The 16,395-nt window shown below is 37.8% G+C and overlaps 1 protein-coding gene across 6 annotated transcripts in view; it reads right to left on the reverse strand.

The window, feature by feature from the left end:
- Positions 1 to 2,740: 2,740 nt before the first annotated feature.
- Positions 2,741 to 16,395, reverse strand: part of LOC101164309 (AMP deaminase 2) — a 28,443-nt gene continuing 14,788 nt past the window's right edge. For 4 of the 6 annotated variants that reach the window (XM_011477008.3, XM_023956551.1, XM_020704592.2 and 1 more), the window contains exons 2-18: positions 13,743 to 13,870; positions 13,518 to 13,648; positions 13,337 to 13,405; positions 13,156 to 13,258; positions 12,895 to 13,084; positions 11,228 to 11,369; positions 11,030 to 11,119; positions 10,781 to 10,910; positions 10,493 to 10,687; positions 10,278 to 10,409; positions 10,033 to 10,196; positions 9,729 to 9,855; positions 9,475 to 9,638; positions 8,199 to 8,319; positions 7,886 to 8,059; positions 6,730 to 6,840; positions 2,741 to 6,632 (exon numbers count right to left, since the gene is read on the reverse strand). In XM_011477008.3, the coding sequence (XP_011475310.1) occupies positions 6,414 to 6,632; positions 6,730 to 6,840; positions 7,886 to 8,059; positions 8,199 to 8,319; positions 9,475 to 9,638; positions 9,729 to 9,855; positions 10,033 to 10,196; positions 10,278 to 10,409; positions 10,493 to 10,687; positions 10,781 to 10,910; positions 11,030 to 11,119; positions 11,228 to 11,369; positions 12,895 to 13,084; positions 13,156 to 13,258; positions 13,337 to 13,405; positions 13,518 to 13,648; positions 13,743 to 13,870 (2,390 nt within the window). In that variant the 3' untranslated portion in view covers positions 2,741 to 6,413. Of the gene's footprint in view, positions 6,633 to 6,729; positions 6,841 to 7,885; positions 8,060 to 8,198; positions 8,320 to 9,474; positions 9,639 to 9,728; positions 9,856 to 10,032; positions 10,197 to 10,277; positions 10,410 to 10,492; positions 10,688 to 10,780; positions 10,911 to 11,029; positions 11,120 to 11,227; positions 11,370 to 12,894; positions 13,085 to 13,155; positions 13,259 to 13,336; positions 13,406 to 13,517; positions 13,669 to 13,742; positions 13,871 to 16,395 lie in introns of all 6 variants that reach the window. The other 2 variants (XM_011477009.3, XM_011477011.3) reach the window with 2 other exon arrangements.

The raw sequence follows: 16,395 nt of genomic DNA on the forward strand, positions 1-16,395 counted from the left end.
AGTTAACCAGAATAGTGCATTGACTTGCTTTACCAGTATTAAAAAACAAACCATAAATACTATTTGTTTCCCCAACGTTTTTTTTAATTGCTATGCTTCGTCTTTTATTAAACTTTCACTTGGATCGACTTTAGTAAAAAAAAAAAATGAGCTTGAGATTTACGCAAAAACAGCTTTTATTTTGTTAAGTAAACAGTAAAAAAGATGGATTAATTTTTCTTGTTTTAAATCTTTTTTTTACTTTAAACTTGTTTAACATCAAACATATGACAATGACAATACGGCTGTAAAAAGTTGCTCCTCATGAAATCTGTTGAAGTCCTTTATGACTGTTATTATTGTTGTACTGTGCCCTTTTTGTAAATCTTGATTACAGTTCTGATAAGATTTTGCTTAATGCATTTTTAATAATAACTTCTTTGTTAAAAAAAAGACTAGAGCCATTTACATTGCGATGTCTATTAATCTTGTAACTAAATGCCCAAATCTAGGAAGACGTTTTTCAAATATTTAGTAATAGGCTCCCCCACTCATGACAATTAGATCATTACAATTTATAACATGAATGATTATGTTTTTTAAGACCGCAATTCTATTTTGATCTTTGGGACTTCACCCTGCCTCATGAAATAAAACCATGATTCTTTAGAAACAGGATTGCTGACATGATTAAAATTTTGCTGTGTCATGATGAAAGAGCACAGTCATCTGAAGGCATGATATAAGTAGATAGGAGCAGCAATAAAGTTTACTGATAAAGCAGACGGTTGTGCAATTAACCAGGTAATGCTACACTGAACTGTTGTTCACCTGTGGAATCAATGAAGGAAAGCAGCGATATAGTCGGTCATAAATGTTAGAACAAATGAGATAACAAATGTTAGTTCAAAGGAACAAAAATATGTTTATAATCTGACCCAAATGGAGATGTTTTATAATAACTCATGACTACCAGACCGACTAAAGACACCAGACAGTTTTTTGCACAGTGACTCAGCTGTTTTAGTTAGACACTTGTACTTATGGTTGGTTTTACGACTTGATAAAACCTTGATTTGAAAAACCCCTTAGTCATTTAGAGATATGATGACTCAGCATTTATACCATTTCAGTTTGGAATGACCACCTTGCTCACCGTTAACAAAAGCATTGAGGCAAATCCTGCAAGTTTACAGACCCACAAGTTAAAGTTTCTTCTCTCAAGGAAAATGTTGGTCACGCGTCATACTAAATCTGAAAAAAGTTAAGAATAAAATGTGACCAAAGCTATTTATCCTTCCATTTTAAAAAACAAAACCCAGTATATGATTTGATAAGACAAATAGTTAGACACAAATTTAATAAAAATCACCAGAATTGGGAGCTTATTCTTGATGCAGATAAAACTAGTATTAAAAGGAAACCCATACATTTTTTTTTTACTTGTTTGATTCAGGCATACAGTGGTGCCTTACTGGTCAAACCAAATTCTGGAAGCCAGGCAGGGTCAGACCATCTGGGACCAGATAAGAGAAGTTACTACAACCACTTTCCAGAGTTTCCACGTGTCAGTCCCTAGTCCGGTATGCGGAAGTTTGAGTCAGGAAGAGCATCTGCTGTAACATTGAATTGTGTTAATTGTGGCATTTGTTTACTGAAGAGAGAAATAAAATGAATTAATGTTTTATCACTCAATGATCATCTGTATACTGCGATGAGGTCTGGGGAAGAGGCTTTAAAACACGGGTTCATGTTGTTAGAAATCTCCAGAAACTAAAGACTGGAAATCTATTAAACGTATTCCTTCTAAAATAATATTGGAATGGAAAAAATAAAAAAATACTGATTAGATTATTTTTTACAAATAGCGCATAAAGAACACACCAACCACTTCCCTCCAAATGCATGATTAGATTTATTTTAAAAAGGAAAAAAATTATTAAAAAAACATTTCTGGATTAAGATGTAGAAGTTAGTTAATTAAAAGATGCATCCATGTGAAAGACGCTGATTTGTGCAACCATCTAACCAAAAAAACTGAAGACACAAATATCCCCCCATTCGGAAAAAAATGTGTCTCGCACACTTGGTAGAACCTTCTGCAGAATTAGTAGGAAATGTTGATGAGCCTTACACTATGTAGCTGTAGGCCCAGGATGAAAATCTCATGATACACCAGGCATCTTTCCTCCATTACTTTAAACGGATTTGACATCATTAAAGCAGTTAGATCCTCTTCCTGTCGCTGTCTTCTTTTCTCTGAACTGGAGGATGCTCAGCTTGATCAAAGTCCATTGTTATACCCTGAGCAGATCACAAGATATTTACTTCTCAACATTTCAGGAATTTGTTACAGAGTAAATATAAATATATTGAATCGGGTAGAATTTGATTAAAACTGAAAAACTTAATTTAGAATTTACAGAGAAACGTCTGGCGCCATAAAAATAAAAAGAACTGAATTGATGTTAATGAATCAAAGTGGGAAGGGAGATGTTGAGATAAACTGATGTCTTTCCCAACCGGAGCAGAATTGCTATTTACTTTGATTCATTTTGTTCCATTTCAGTCTAAATGAGGACTTAAAATCTCAGTTTACAGAAAAAGAAACAATGAAGTCTTTGTATCACTTTATTCGCACTCCTACCATAAATCTCCTCAAGTTCTAGCAACAAGGCTAATTTTTAATTTCACTTTACATTTGATCAATTATTTCCCTTTTTTTTATTTTTTAATGACCTAAAAACAAAAGATGAGAGCACTCAAACAATAAATTGATTTATTGTTTTTTGCCAGACACAAATACACTGTATTTCACAAACAGCACAAGCACATTTTTGGGAGGATTTCTGAGGTTTTAGAACAGCTTCAATTATGAAAAATGAAGAACAGATTCATTTTTTTGTGCACCTACTCAGAACCAAATGCATTATTAATAACAATTTGTGAAAAACAAATGGAAAAGAGTTAAAGTTCAGAATTCCAGCAAGAAGACTGTCCTGAAATAGGAATTATTTGCACAAAAACAGACATTGACATGCCATCATGCAGCCTTAGAGTTTGTGAAATGACTGCAAAAAACACAGAAGTACAGAGGATCAAGATCTTTTGCTAAAGTATAACATGAGGCACTGAGGAGAATATCAAGACATCTCACAAAATATGAGTTTTAGTTTTAATGTAAGCCCTCTTTACTTTTTTGTGATCAAATGTTCAACTATTCATGTGGTGAAACAGCGCTGCTTTTTGTAAAAATTTTAATTTACAGGAAAAAAAAACAAGAGATGCAGCCAGGATGCTAGCAGCATTTCCTCCACTTTTTCCATCATTATGAGTGACAATAAAAACCTTAAACTTTTAAAAAATAAAGTTGTACTTCTAAAAGGTTGGCTTTTCAAAAAAATCTTTGGAAACTAAGGAATAAAAGTGTGTCATTGGTCTTCCCTTTGTCGTCACAGGTCTAATAAAGTTAAACAGTTAAGTTGTAAAGTTACTGGGAATTACTTTTAAATGATCTAAGCTTGGAATGGTCTTCTCGTGGCTTTAGAATTGTGTAAACAAATATAAATTCTTGTGTTTTCAACTACTTTGTGCACAAAGGAATATGGATCTCGCTTGCCCTTGCCCATCATCCACATCTTGTTGAATAAAAGATGGGCGAGTCATCTGTAGCCAGAGAAAAACAGCCCTACTCAATGTCAGTATAGACCATCAGTGTCGGCTCCAAACTGTCAAATCCACTCAAATTCTTTCTCAAAGATAAGTTTACAATGTCACAATCATCTGAAATCGCTGACTTTAAACATCAATGTTGAGATATACTGAGAGAAACTGTTCATCATTACTCACCCATTCACTTCATATTAATTTTGAATTTTAAGCTTAAAAATGGTGATATATGAAAGGAGAATTTGTCATGAATATGTCCAAAATTTAAATATCTGGAACACATTCACATAAAACTACAGTATATGTTGGGATGATTGAAACTTTGAAAAGAAGTGAAGGTGTTTGAACTGTATTTTATCTGCATTTACCCAGTGTAGAGGTACCAAGTTACCAAGATATCTGCATGTGTTGATGCTCATTCTTATGTGAAGGTTTCGTGAAAAACTACGTATCTGCAACACAATGCAAAACCCTTTCTAAGCAAAGAATTGAGAAAGGAAAACAGCTGTAGCTGCATGGATGAGAAAGTGTTTTATGTCCTGGCTGTCTCCACATGGCTGTCGAAGCATCTGAGAAAACACCTACATTTTTATAAAACTAAAACTTTTATGTTTTGAAAACATCTTAGCAAATTTTACTTTAAATATCTGATTCATTCATTTTTGGGAGTATTTTATGTAAGCTAAATACTAAGTCAATGGCATCATTTTAGGCTAATTTACCGAGATAAAGAAGGATGATGCCATTTTTAAGCATTGTCTAGGATGAGTTTTTAAAATCGCAGTTTGCATTTGAGTCCAGCCCTTCCTCATACAACAAACAACAGTTTAACTCAAAATTAGGTGCAAAATAATAAATCCAACGCTTATAAAAAAAAAAAAAAACGTTGTAAAAGATATGTTCCAGCAGGCGTGAAACAAACAAATCATCCTGATCATGTAAAACATGAGCACATTAGAGGAGGCAAACACCCAAAGACACATTTCTAGCTTTTCTCAGTTGCACCTTATATTGTTTTTGTTTGGACTTAAGCACAGGAACATCTGACAGTAATATACTTTTGGTCTCAGACAATGAAATTCTATTAAATTTCCTACAATATCTCCGTGCAGCATTTGAGACACTGCATTGAAGAGGCACTGGCCTGTTGCTGGGAGGCACGTTTGCCTTTTTTTCCAAGACATACTTTTCAGTATGTCAGGTAGATTCTGGTATTTTTATATAAACCATAGGTCTCTACTCAAAATCCAAAAAAAGTCTTGCTGATCCTCAGGGTTCAGCGTTTTTCATTTTGTCAAAGCTTTAACGGCTTTATTTTTGAGCATCTCAGCATGAATTTATATGAATGTGACTTTCAGATATTCATGAACAGCAGTCGGACCAACTGCAAAAATGTTTTAAGGACATAAAGAGCCTTGAAAGAGCATTCATATCATTTTTTTGGGGTCATTTCAATTCAAACTAAAGCTTTGTAGCCACAGTTCCTCAGAAATACACTGTTAGGCTCCTACAATTTTCCAATATTCTGTGAGAAATGTTGGATTTACTTTTGCCTAAGACGCATATCTCAATCAAACAAGCACTTCACCTTTAGAACAGTTCTTTTTAATGTAGGTAATGTAGGTTTAGAGTTAAAATGCACTTTTTCAAAGAAACAAAAAAACAAACATGCATTTAAAGTTTAGAGTAAATTGTCAACATCTAAGCCTTTTGGAGAATGGGAATGAGAATAAGGTGCTTCAAAGTGGTGCTTCAGTCTTTTTTTGAGGAACAATCCACGCTGTGCTTTGTCGACTTAAAATCAATTGAGGCGGAGCTACGAGGGGGCCAAGAGGGTCAGCTGCCTCCCTAGCAAAGAGCTTTAGCCTCCTACTTGTCCCCAATTTTTGAGTCAATATTTAGTATAAATACTGACAAAGATGAAGAAAACATCAATACAAGCTTCTTTGAGCACTGCAAATGCTGGAAAAGGCATTAAATAAATAAAAAAAGTTTGAAAGATTTTTTATCCTTTCATTTGTAACGGCCTTCTGCCTTTCTCCTTTCCCACCTTTCCTAAGTTTTCTGCCCCCCTAAATAAAATGTTCTAGCGTCGCCACTGCTTTAAAGTACTTCCTCAGGTTGTGTGTCGTATTTTTGTGTTTATGTGCAAGCTGTTATATCTGGCAACATGACAACAATTATTTAATGTGTCGTGAACGGAAAAAAAAACGATCAGAAGTTGTATTAAGTGGTTTTCAGTTGCAATTTTGTTGGCTCAGACAACGAGGTCTCTCCCATGATGCAATGGCAACGCTTTCTTCCTCTCCTCTCTTTTTTTTGTGTGCGATTGCTTGTTTGTAGTTTACTGAGTGGCTTGTCGTTTCTACAAAGCCACAGTTGAGAATGAAAACAATATAATTCTTAATCTGCGTTGCTTGGATAAATAAAGGTTGAATGAAAAAAAAAAACCTCCCATTCTGAGGAAAGCTGCCCCCCATAAGTTTCATAAGTCTAGTCATCATAAGTACATTGAAGTGGTCTAAAATAAATTGTTTGTAATTAACTATACTATAATTCTGAATGATTTTTAAAATGATATCAAATTTAAATTTGATACAAATATAGAAATAAATATATTTCCAATATAGTTGACTTTAAAAAATATATCATTTGACATTTTGAATTAATTGGGTTCAGTTGAATCTTCACTCATGAACGAACACCTGCATTTAAATTAAAAAAAAGTCAACATCAGGAAATGTGTTTGTCTTTCTGCTGCACGTTCACTTCTCTGCATGCACTGCCCCCATGCACAGAGTACCCTCCTCCTCAATGGTTTCCAGTTCATCGGTGCGAATGGCCTGCGTGATTAAATTCAACTCCTCACACAAAGTCTCGTAGCGGTACGCCACACGGATGTCGGGAACATTGGTGCGTCTGATGTCATTGCTCTCCTGGCCTTCCTTGAAGTAATTTGGGCCAAGCCAGTAGCTTTTTGCCTGCTCCACAGAAATGTTACATAGGAATTAAAAAGGTGAGTATTTAGCAATTGTGCACACTTGTTTGCCTTTTTTTTTGTACAACAAAGATGGCTGATACCTTGTGAGAGAATCCACTCATCAACACGCTGTTTCTGGCCAGCTCACACATGTCACAGGAGCTCAGCTTCCACACCTGGGCAGCAATGCTGTACTCTTCCATCAACGGCTCCTTCGACACAGAAACAATGAAATAAGCTGAATTAATGTATATGTTAGAAATGATGCACTTACATCATATTCAATCACAAGGGTGTGTTTCAGCCAAACACAACTTTAATAAATTAAAGTTATGTTCAGCTGAAACACAACTTAACTTAACTTTAATTTATTAACTGAACTGCCAGCTAGTATTAGAAATGACTGTGACGTTTTTAGCCACAATAATAAAAAAAAACCTGTGTCGTTTTCTAGGACATAGTTTCTGCAGAGCAGCAGGAGTTCATTAGAAATTTGCCTCTGAGTTGTGGGTGGGACTGTTTGCATGGAGTAAGCTCACCCCTTTACCATCATCCATCTGTTCATGTGCTCTCCTGCCAACTCACAGCCCCGAGCTAACATTAGCAGGTGCAACAGAAATGGCGAGCAGTGTTGGAGCTATCCAGCCGCACAGTCATGGGTCAGATGTCAGCTCAGACGAGGAAAACAAAGACGCACCAGTACATGGATCTATTTGTCTAGAAGTGGATGCATTGGAATGGAGCAGAGCAGGGAATTTGTGGCTTGTAGTAGCTTCTACGTCAGACAAACCAGCTTTTTCAAACTGCATTTTTTCGTCTGCTCCTGATTCAAAACACTAAAGAAATACTCAGAAATGCAGATTAAAGATTAATTTTTTTATATGTGTCCATCACGAGAAAAATGCCACGAGAACATGTTAAAACCATTTTCTTTGGAGGGGGTCTTTAAATAAGGAAAGCGTTTTCAAGCCTCTTCCTAACAGAATAAAACAAAACAAAGCAAACCAGGAAAAATTATGTGATGTCTTTGGTTTGTGTTGACTGCATTAATTCATCTTATTTGTTCTTTTTTTAATTTTTTTTTATTTTGAGCTTTTTTGAGACTTATTGAAAGAAATTGCATAATTTTTTTTGTTAGCTTTCGCTCCAGATTCTTGATTAATTTAAGTGGAAAAGTGTGAAGTGAATTTGTGAGAAACTGTTTTGACATTTAAAAGAAAACTTGGGGTCAATCTGCTTGAAATGTGTTTGGCTGACCTTGGTAAAGTGGAACTGCAGAGGATCATCTGTAGACAGAGAGACTATCAGCCCCCTGGACAGGTACTCTGGGAGGGGATTGCGATGGTAGCTGAGAAACAGGCTGTTATTGCTGAGAGGAGACATGGCGATGCCAATCTGAGCCAAGTAATACAGATACTGCAACACAGGAGCCTGGAGCATTAGAGAAGAACAACCAGGGAACAGAGGGATTTCACACGAGCATTAAACAAAAGGACAGGATAAAAGCAAAACAACGTCTTTGAGAACAAACACTAAAACTGCGTGAGTGTGCGAGACTCTGGCCACACACCTTCCTGAGCAGCAGCCCATGGGAGATGTTCTCTGACAGCATGAAACCAGACACCAGGTGATGGATGGGCCCCGCTTCCCCACAGTGAGGACGGAGGGCAAGCGTGTGAAAGCCCCGCTGCCTGGACAGAAAAACAGAATATGGCTGCAGGTTTGTCTCTAAGCTAAATCATGAGCTGAGGTTACCTTCCACTGAAACAAATAGGAGGTTTTTAGTTTTACAGTCTTTAAAATATGAATAGTTATTTTATTTTTTTAATTTACAGGAATAACTGAAAGTAAAACAGCTAGACAAAGTAAAGTAAAAGTTATATAAGTATAAGTAAAAGTTATATTGTAGTGTGATTAAAGTAAAGTTACAAAATTTTAATAGAAAAATGTTTTTTTTATTATATCACGAAAGCACACATTGGCTTTTAAAAATGGACATCTTCTAGCTAATATTTGCTAAGTTTTTACTATTTCTACATGGTAGAAATGTGTTTCATATATTTTGTGTTTTCCTTTTCTTTTTTGCTATTGCTACACCATGCTGAATGTGTGCAGTTCACTAGTGTTTGATTGATGCTTCTGGTATTTGGTTCTATTGTGTTTGTACAGATACTGAGGACGGCTGACAGATTTTCAACCTTTAAGTCACTATTTGATTGGTTAGACCTGATCACAATAATCAGGTCTGTGTGTGACCTTGTTGGGATGAATGTTGTGTTTTCTCATGCTTCATCTTTCTTCACAGATGGAGCAAAACAAATGACATTTGACATGGCTTTTATTTTTATTTTCAGTCTAAATTTGCAGTCTTGACTACAGGGAAAAAACCACAATAGTCACCTAGAAGTATAATTGTTTCTGTATATCAAATGAATTCTTTGGTTTGATCTTGCCTTTCATAGAAGTCAAAAGTTGTGTCTTTAATAGAGGACTTTTTCTTGGTATTTTTATGTGATAAATAGTTGGTTGATTGTTGGTACTGCACCTTAAAGAAAGCACTTTTTCTCAACATATTTGTTGTAGCAACACAAAGCAGAGGGAAGTTGTGTTTACTGATAACAAACTTTTATTTGTAAGACACTGAGAGGGCCAGTTCTGTGAGTTTTACAGCCTGATCAGTGGGTAGTCAACGTTTTGATTTGAATGTAGTGTTTATTACAGTATGACCTTCTGCCCCCAGTCTGATGGCACAGACCATAAAATAACTCACAAGTCAAGAGTTCACTAGATTATAAAGATCAAAACTCTAGCAGATTTATTGTTTAACTCATGTGTAGTAAACGTACCTGCGTAGGTGATTCAGCACAGTCATGTTTGCATACATGTAGTAGAGGTAGTAGGAATAGGGTGGGTTGTCTTCCTCTGTCCAGTTGGCAGGTAGTGGACTGTCCAGGTTGAAGATATGCTGCTCTGGCTTTGATTCATCATCCACGCTGTCCAGACCAACAACCTGCATGCAGGACAGAAGCAAAACCCACAAAAACCTCTGATAACAGACAGCCCCAACAGCTAAATCGTCTGCACAGTCATAATGTAATACGTGTTGAAGGAAGAGGTGGAGCTCTGGGTGGCTGCTGGGGTTGACTGTGACTTCAAACAGGGGCTTGAAGATATTTTCCAGCATCTCCTGGAAGTTGGACAGTTGTTTCTTCGTGTGGTAGACATCACTTTGAAAAAAGTGAAAGTGATTCAGTCAATCAAGGGGACGCTCAAAGTTAGTCAATATCAGAAGAGAAATCACTGACATCTCAGAAGGAATATTTTGTCTGATAGTTTGAGATTTAAAAGTAATCTTTATATTATTTGGCTTTTTTGGGTCCTTTCACCCCTGATTTTGAACTCACAAAAGTCTTGGCACTTGCACAAGCCAGCGCACGTTGTCTGAGTAAACTCCATGTTTGACGGCCCACTCGGCCAGTTTGTCCCACTCGTCTCCAGAGCGCCCGTAGATGGACAACCTGAGCTCTACATTCTGGTACTTACTCTCCTCCAGGTCAGCCATCACTTCCTGAGAAGAAATAACAGAAAAATTTCACAAGAGGGCACCAGCGGGTTGTTTAAAAATGTGTCAAAAGCAGCGTATTGACACCTTTACGATGTGACCAAAATATTTCCCTTCGATGCAGTTGTCAGTTTTAATGAAGATCTCTCTCAGGATGGACTCGCCGATGGGGTTGTACTTGGAATTGAACTTGTCAAATCTATGAAAAGTGTTACGGTCCTGCAAAACAAAGACACAGTCAAGTCTGACTTTATGTTTGTATCTGGACACTCATTACAATCAGGTTGGAGAGTGTTACTCACTGCATGCATGTCCAGTGTGTCAACGCTCAGGTCGAAGGCCGTCAGGTTCATGCTCTCAAACACCTCCATGAGAGTCTGCCCTTTGCCCTTCTCCATGTGCACAATATCTTTGGGATACTTCTTCATGGCTCTTTTGATAAAACGTAGAAGATGCTTCTGATTCATGCATGATGAAGCATGAATATGAGTGTCAACCTATGAAGGAACGCAGACCAGAGAATGAGCATCAGTTACTGAACGATTAATAACGATAAATATGGGTAGTTTACAAGCGGCTCTCAAGTTCACCTTACGAATATTGTAAAAATCTCGGTGTGGCACTTTCTTTTGGGCTGCCAGCTCTTTCATTTCATTCAGAAGAATATGCATCTGGAACTTAGAGCTGAGATATTGCAGGCGACGATAACAGAAGGACTTTCTGTTGGAAAGAAACCAAAAAAAGTACATGAGAACTTCAGCTTTCAATAGTTTTCTAAAGCCAACACAATGAATTTCTTTTATGAGTCTAAACCAAACATCAGTAAAAGGAGGTCTTACACAGGTCCGTTGATAATCAGCGCCATCATGACATTCATGTCACCAATGTACTCTTGCAGGTCTGGATATGGAAGGTCCAATTCTGTGCTCCTGTGTGGAACAATGAACTCTTATCTTCTATCCTTTCTTCCCACAAAAAGTGTGAACTGACTCAAATCACACATGCATGTGCCAGCAGTTCTATCACTACAATCTCACTTTTCCATGAAGTTCCTCTTGGTGTACACGTGCATAACGCCGTTCACCATCTTGCAGCCGTAGCCCAAATCCGGGGGCATGCTGGCAGGGTTCATGTTGTCGTAGGGGTGCGTTTTAGAAACAGGCGGGTGCACGGTAGCATCTGTTCAAGAAGCAGAATTTTGAACTGTGTCATGGACACATAAGTACAAGCACACTTGTAGAGTATCTCTTCAACAGCCTGCTCAGGGGTGTATGGCAGATTGTGGGTTATGAAAAGAGTGGGTGTGCTGGCGTAAGTTGTATTGAAAGAATATCATGCTCTGGATCCAGATTTCAGCCGGATGTCAGATTTGGACTTTTTCAAACTTTTGACTGCAGCAGCTCCTGTTACCTCATATGACTCCTTTCAACTTCCAGTGTCCTCAAAGTTTCATTGCAGCAACACTTTGAGGTGAAAACAAGTATTGATTTTCCTACCAGAGTTCACAAACAAGCTCCCTCTGTCCGCCCACAAACTGTTTGCCTAATTTAAGCACAGCAGGCTTACTGTTTCTCTGTGAAAATATAAATGTTCACCAACGTGCACACAATGTTTTGGAAGTATAACGTTTTCTCCACGAAAAGATTTCATGAAGGAAGGGGGACTTAAATGCATGTCTAAGATGATTTGCTAAATCTGAAACAAAGATTTAACAGCTACTTGAAGAAATTCAGCCACAGATACAAAGTGATCTTCTAATTATGATGATGTCCTTTTCAGCCAAAATCAAAGATCCTGTGTCTTTTTCGAGGACATAGTTTCTGCAGAGCGGCAGTAGTTCATTAGAATTTCGCCTTTGCGCTGTGGGTGGGAGCAACATCGTCCTGCTTTCCCTTTCTTCTTTTTCTTGCTAAGAGCTCTCTGTTACCCACTCTCCTGCTAGCTTACAGCCCCTCACATACCCGACCTAATATTACTGGTGCAACAATAGTGTAGCTATCCAGTCGTACAGTTTTGAGCCAGATGGCAGCTCAGGCAAGAAAAACAAAGGCGTACATAAATGTATTTGCGTACAAGTAGATGCATCAGGATGGAGAGGTGCAGTGGCCCATCCAGAGTATTTTCTATGTCACAAATAAGATCTTTTTAATAAAAAGTCTGTTCCTGATTCACAATGATTTGAATAAATACATACTCAGAAGTGCAATCTTGAGCTTAATTTTCTTAATACATGTCCTGCATCATCAGAAAAATACCACAAAAACACAATTTCCACAACCCCCAGTTTAAAACCTTTCTTTTTCGCCTGCAGTTCTTCAGTTTTCGATATTTTGACGCAATTTTGCAGTCACATATAGGGAAACCGCATGGAACTGATTTATACTGCGACCCTGAATAAATATAATCTTCTATGAATTTCCTGTTTTTAATATCTCGCAACCTGAGATCTACAGGACTTTGGTCCATCCTCAGTATTGGTGGATGTTGTGCCTTTTACCACACTTTCATTCATTCATTCATCTTCTTGACCGTTTTTCCCTTTCGGGGTCACGGGGTTGCCGGAGCCTATCCCGGCCACTTGGGCGTAGGCAAGGGATACCCTGGACTGGTCGCCAGTCTGTCGCAGGGTTTTACCACACTTGCTAAAACTAAAGGCTTCTTAGGGAAGCATTGAGGGAACAAACGTAGACATTAGCAGACATACTTGCAGTGACTGTTGTCTCGGGAATCTCTTCCTCATAGGCATCGAAGTCCAGAGGTCTTTCGCTCAGCTCTTGCAGGCAACGAACGGTGGTTCTGCAGAACGCCTGGAGCGACAGACCCATGTACTTCTGTCTGATGAACAAAGCTTTCACCACACATTTGGCCGCATCCAACAAATCTGTGAACGGAACCTGAGAAACCAACAGAAGAATTAAATAAAGTGATTCAAAAACACGTGAAAAAAAAAGCTGTTTTGTCTTACCCCACATTTTTCCTCTCCAGAAATGGTGACCCTCTGATATTCTCCCTCCTGAGTCAGATCTCGTTCCAGCTGGTCAGAGGCCTGACTCTGCTCTTTCATATATCTAATGAAAAGTCAACAAGCACACTCTGAAATAGAAATTAAATCAAGTTTATGTGAAACGAGACTAATTGAGACTCACTCAAGATCTGTGGCACTGTCAGTTTTCATGAACTCCTGTTTAGCTCGCAGGAGAATGTCAGGTTCAAACCTGGAGACAGAGAGGATCACATCCGCTTGATACCCTCATTCCTGAGTCTGGTAGTGATCTCAGTCACCTGTGTTGCTGCATCAGTCATCTGCCTCTGCTTTCTGGCACTTACTTGATATCCTGACTGATCTGCCGCTCCAGACGGTGACGTTTCTCCTCCAGCTGCTCGATGGGACTGTCCTCAGGAAACTCATAAGGAGCGCTCCTCATTTCGCTGTCTGTCAGGCTGCGGGAGAACAGCTCCTAAAAACAGACATCCATGACTAAGAGTATGGAGCCACAGATGAATAAAACACACATTTCTCAAGAACAAAAAATACAGTGACTGAGCTCTGACCTCAGCAATCTCCTTGTATTTCCCGTCCATGGATGTGCGCAGGTCAATGGATTGTTTCAAGGCGACAGGGATCCCAGGCAAGGAATGCTGGGAAGTGAGGAGACGGCGAGGACCACGGAGATCAACGGCTGAGGAGAAACAACAAAAGGAACGAAACATGTAAATACCATGAAGAGCATGGAGATCAACCAAGAATCTATGAGCCAGTCGGATCATAATTCATCTTTCACCCTGATGTTCCTCAATATTTAGAAAATATTTGTTTTCAGTGAGTCAGACAATGAACTCAGCTTTTTAAGGCAGCAATAATGTTCAGCTCTACAGCAGTTTGCAGCTCAGAAGCCTATTGATTGCATTGCAGGTTTTTGTTCACCCGCATAAGTGGTTTAGTCAGCAGCTGGACTTTTAAAGCCTCTTGCAAGTTACTTTCTAAAGTCTGTATAAATTTGCTCATTCAGTTTTCCTGGATTTTTTTCCAACATTTCCACACATGCATGTTGGATTTATGTGTAACAAACTGTGACAAACTGCTGTCCAGAGTTAGCAACACTTAAGGCTCAGAGTCAGTGGATGCATTCAGCAGCAACCAGGGAGGAACAAGGCAAATAACCAAATGTGTATCATTCTGTAGTTTTTTGGGGTTAGACATGCAGATGAACCGTAAATTTGATCGGTAATAAAAACGGTGCTCTCTTATAATAAACGATAACTTTCAGGGAATTCTAATGATTGGTTGTTGTGCATTGACTGATCAAGGACAGTTTCCATAGAAAGGCCAACACGTTCGATACACTTATTTAGAGAATTTCAACAAGTAAAAGCTTAAATGAAGCCAAAACAACTTTAAGACATATGGAAAATATTCTGCTTTGAAAAGAATCAAATGTAGTCTAGCAGCCAAAAGAAAGACATTCATCCTGTGTTCAAGTATCGTTCTGCTTTCAGCTTTGTTGAGTGACTGTGCTGAAGCATTTTTCTCTCACTGTGGATTTTCCTGGAGAAGTGGAGGTCAACACATTTTGTTGCCACTTCAACTCTATGCTTTTTATTTTAGTGCAAGAACTGTTCCACTGAAATACCAGCTCAGTTTTTTGCACAGTATCAGTCCAAGCACTGTCCACTTGAGGAAAAAGACATTTAGAAAAACCGAAATGACCTACAAAGAAAAAACACATCAGTAAAGGCACATTACACCACCATGTGTCGTAAAGTTCATCAATATGAATGAAGCTGAGTTTGTGATAACATATTTGTGAATAAACATTTTGTCATAATGGAGTATTTTTGCTTGAAAATATTCCACATATAGTGTTTATGTTTGTTTAGCTGCATACATGTGCTGCAAATATTTAAAAATATAAACCAAATTATAAGATACATCAGGAAATGAGAAGCTGGGAGGTTTTCATAGAAAATCTTTTTAAATTACATGTTTTTTTTCCTCATTGAAGTTTATATAAACTAAAGGGTAAATATTAAGTTTAATAATGTCATATTGTTATTAATTGAAAAGCGTATCTTTTATTGACTGGTTTTGTTAATAGAATTAGAAGCAGTCATTCAATTCCTAAGAAAAGAAACGAAAATTAAAAACAATAACTGTCAAAAGTGACTAGATATGAGTATCACACACTAATCAATGCAAAAATAGAAATGCATTTAGTGTCAAGACAGAGATACCACAAACAATGTCCTTTTCACTGCAGTTTCCCCCCTGATATGTTTTTATATAGATGTCTTTTTCCTTGAAACGTTGCACCTCCTCTAAAATATTCATCACCCCGCTAAATATTTTATCTTGCGCAGACTAGAATATCTGTGTCTTCAGGATTTATAGACCACAGCCAGAGAAGGTCAGAGAAGAGGCTCCGATGATGCCCAAAGTCTGAACTGTTTAGCTAAGCCTGTCTGAGTGTGTGGACTCAGAACCGCAGCAAAGTAAGCGGTTGACAAAGCTCCTCATTCTAATGCAGTCGGGACTGCAGACTAAATGTTTCCAAGAAGAAAAGAGATGGTAAAAAAAAATGTCCCTACACACAAAACGATGGTTCTTACATAATTCAAATGACACATCACACTTGATGCACCATTAACACAGGAGGATTGTAGTGTTACAACAGTTACCAGACCAAGCTGCTCAAAGGTTAAATTATTCTGCATGCTGATAGACAATAATTCTGTTTTTTGGTAATATCTGCATAAACTATAAAAGTTAGAAAAACAGCAGACAGAAAAAAGTATAAGCAAACTCCTTTAACGACTGTATTCTGTTGTGGATAAGGAAGTGTGGCAGGAATCCCAGGTCCTACAAAAGTATTTGTTAAAATCCAAGCTCTGGATTAGATTAGATATCTTCAATATTTGAAAGTGTGCCTTCAAAGTAAACCCAATTGCAGATTAGTTTTCCATTTAGAGAAGAAAACCTTTTTTTTCTAAACCAGGAACATAGATGATTAAGACTGCTGGATGAATTCAGGATTAAACAGGCAGAGTTTTATCTTTAAAGCCACATACTGTATGATGACCTGCCCTCCTCTAAAATAAGCATCTGCTTTGGACAAGACCCATTTTTGCTCCTTTGACCAGCTCCAGCAAAACCCTCGAGCTTGTCATCATTTCCTGTCAGTTCAGTTTTACCCAAAGCAGACATAAA

This window comes from Oryzias latipes, chromosome 7, assembly GCF_002234675.1.
Source record: "Oryzias latipes chromosome 7, ASM223467v1".
Classification (NCBI taxonomy): domain Eukaryota; kingdom Metazoa; phylum Chordata; class Actinopteri; order Beloniformes; family Adrianichthyidae; genus Oryzias; species Oryzias latipes.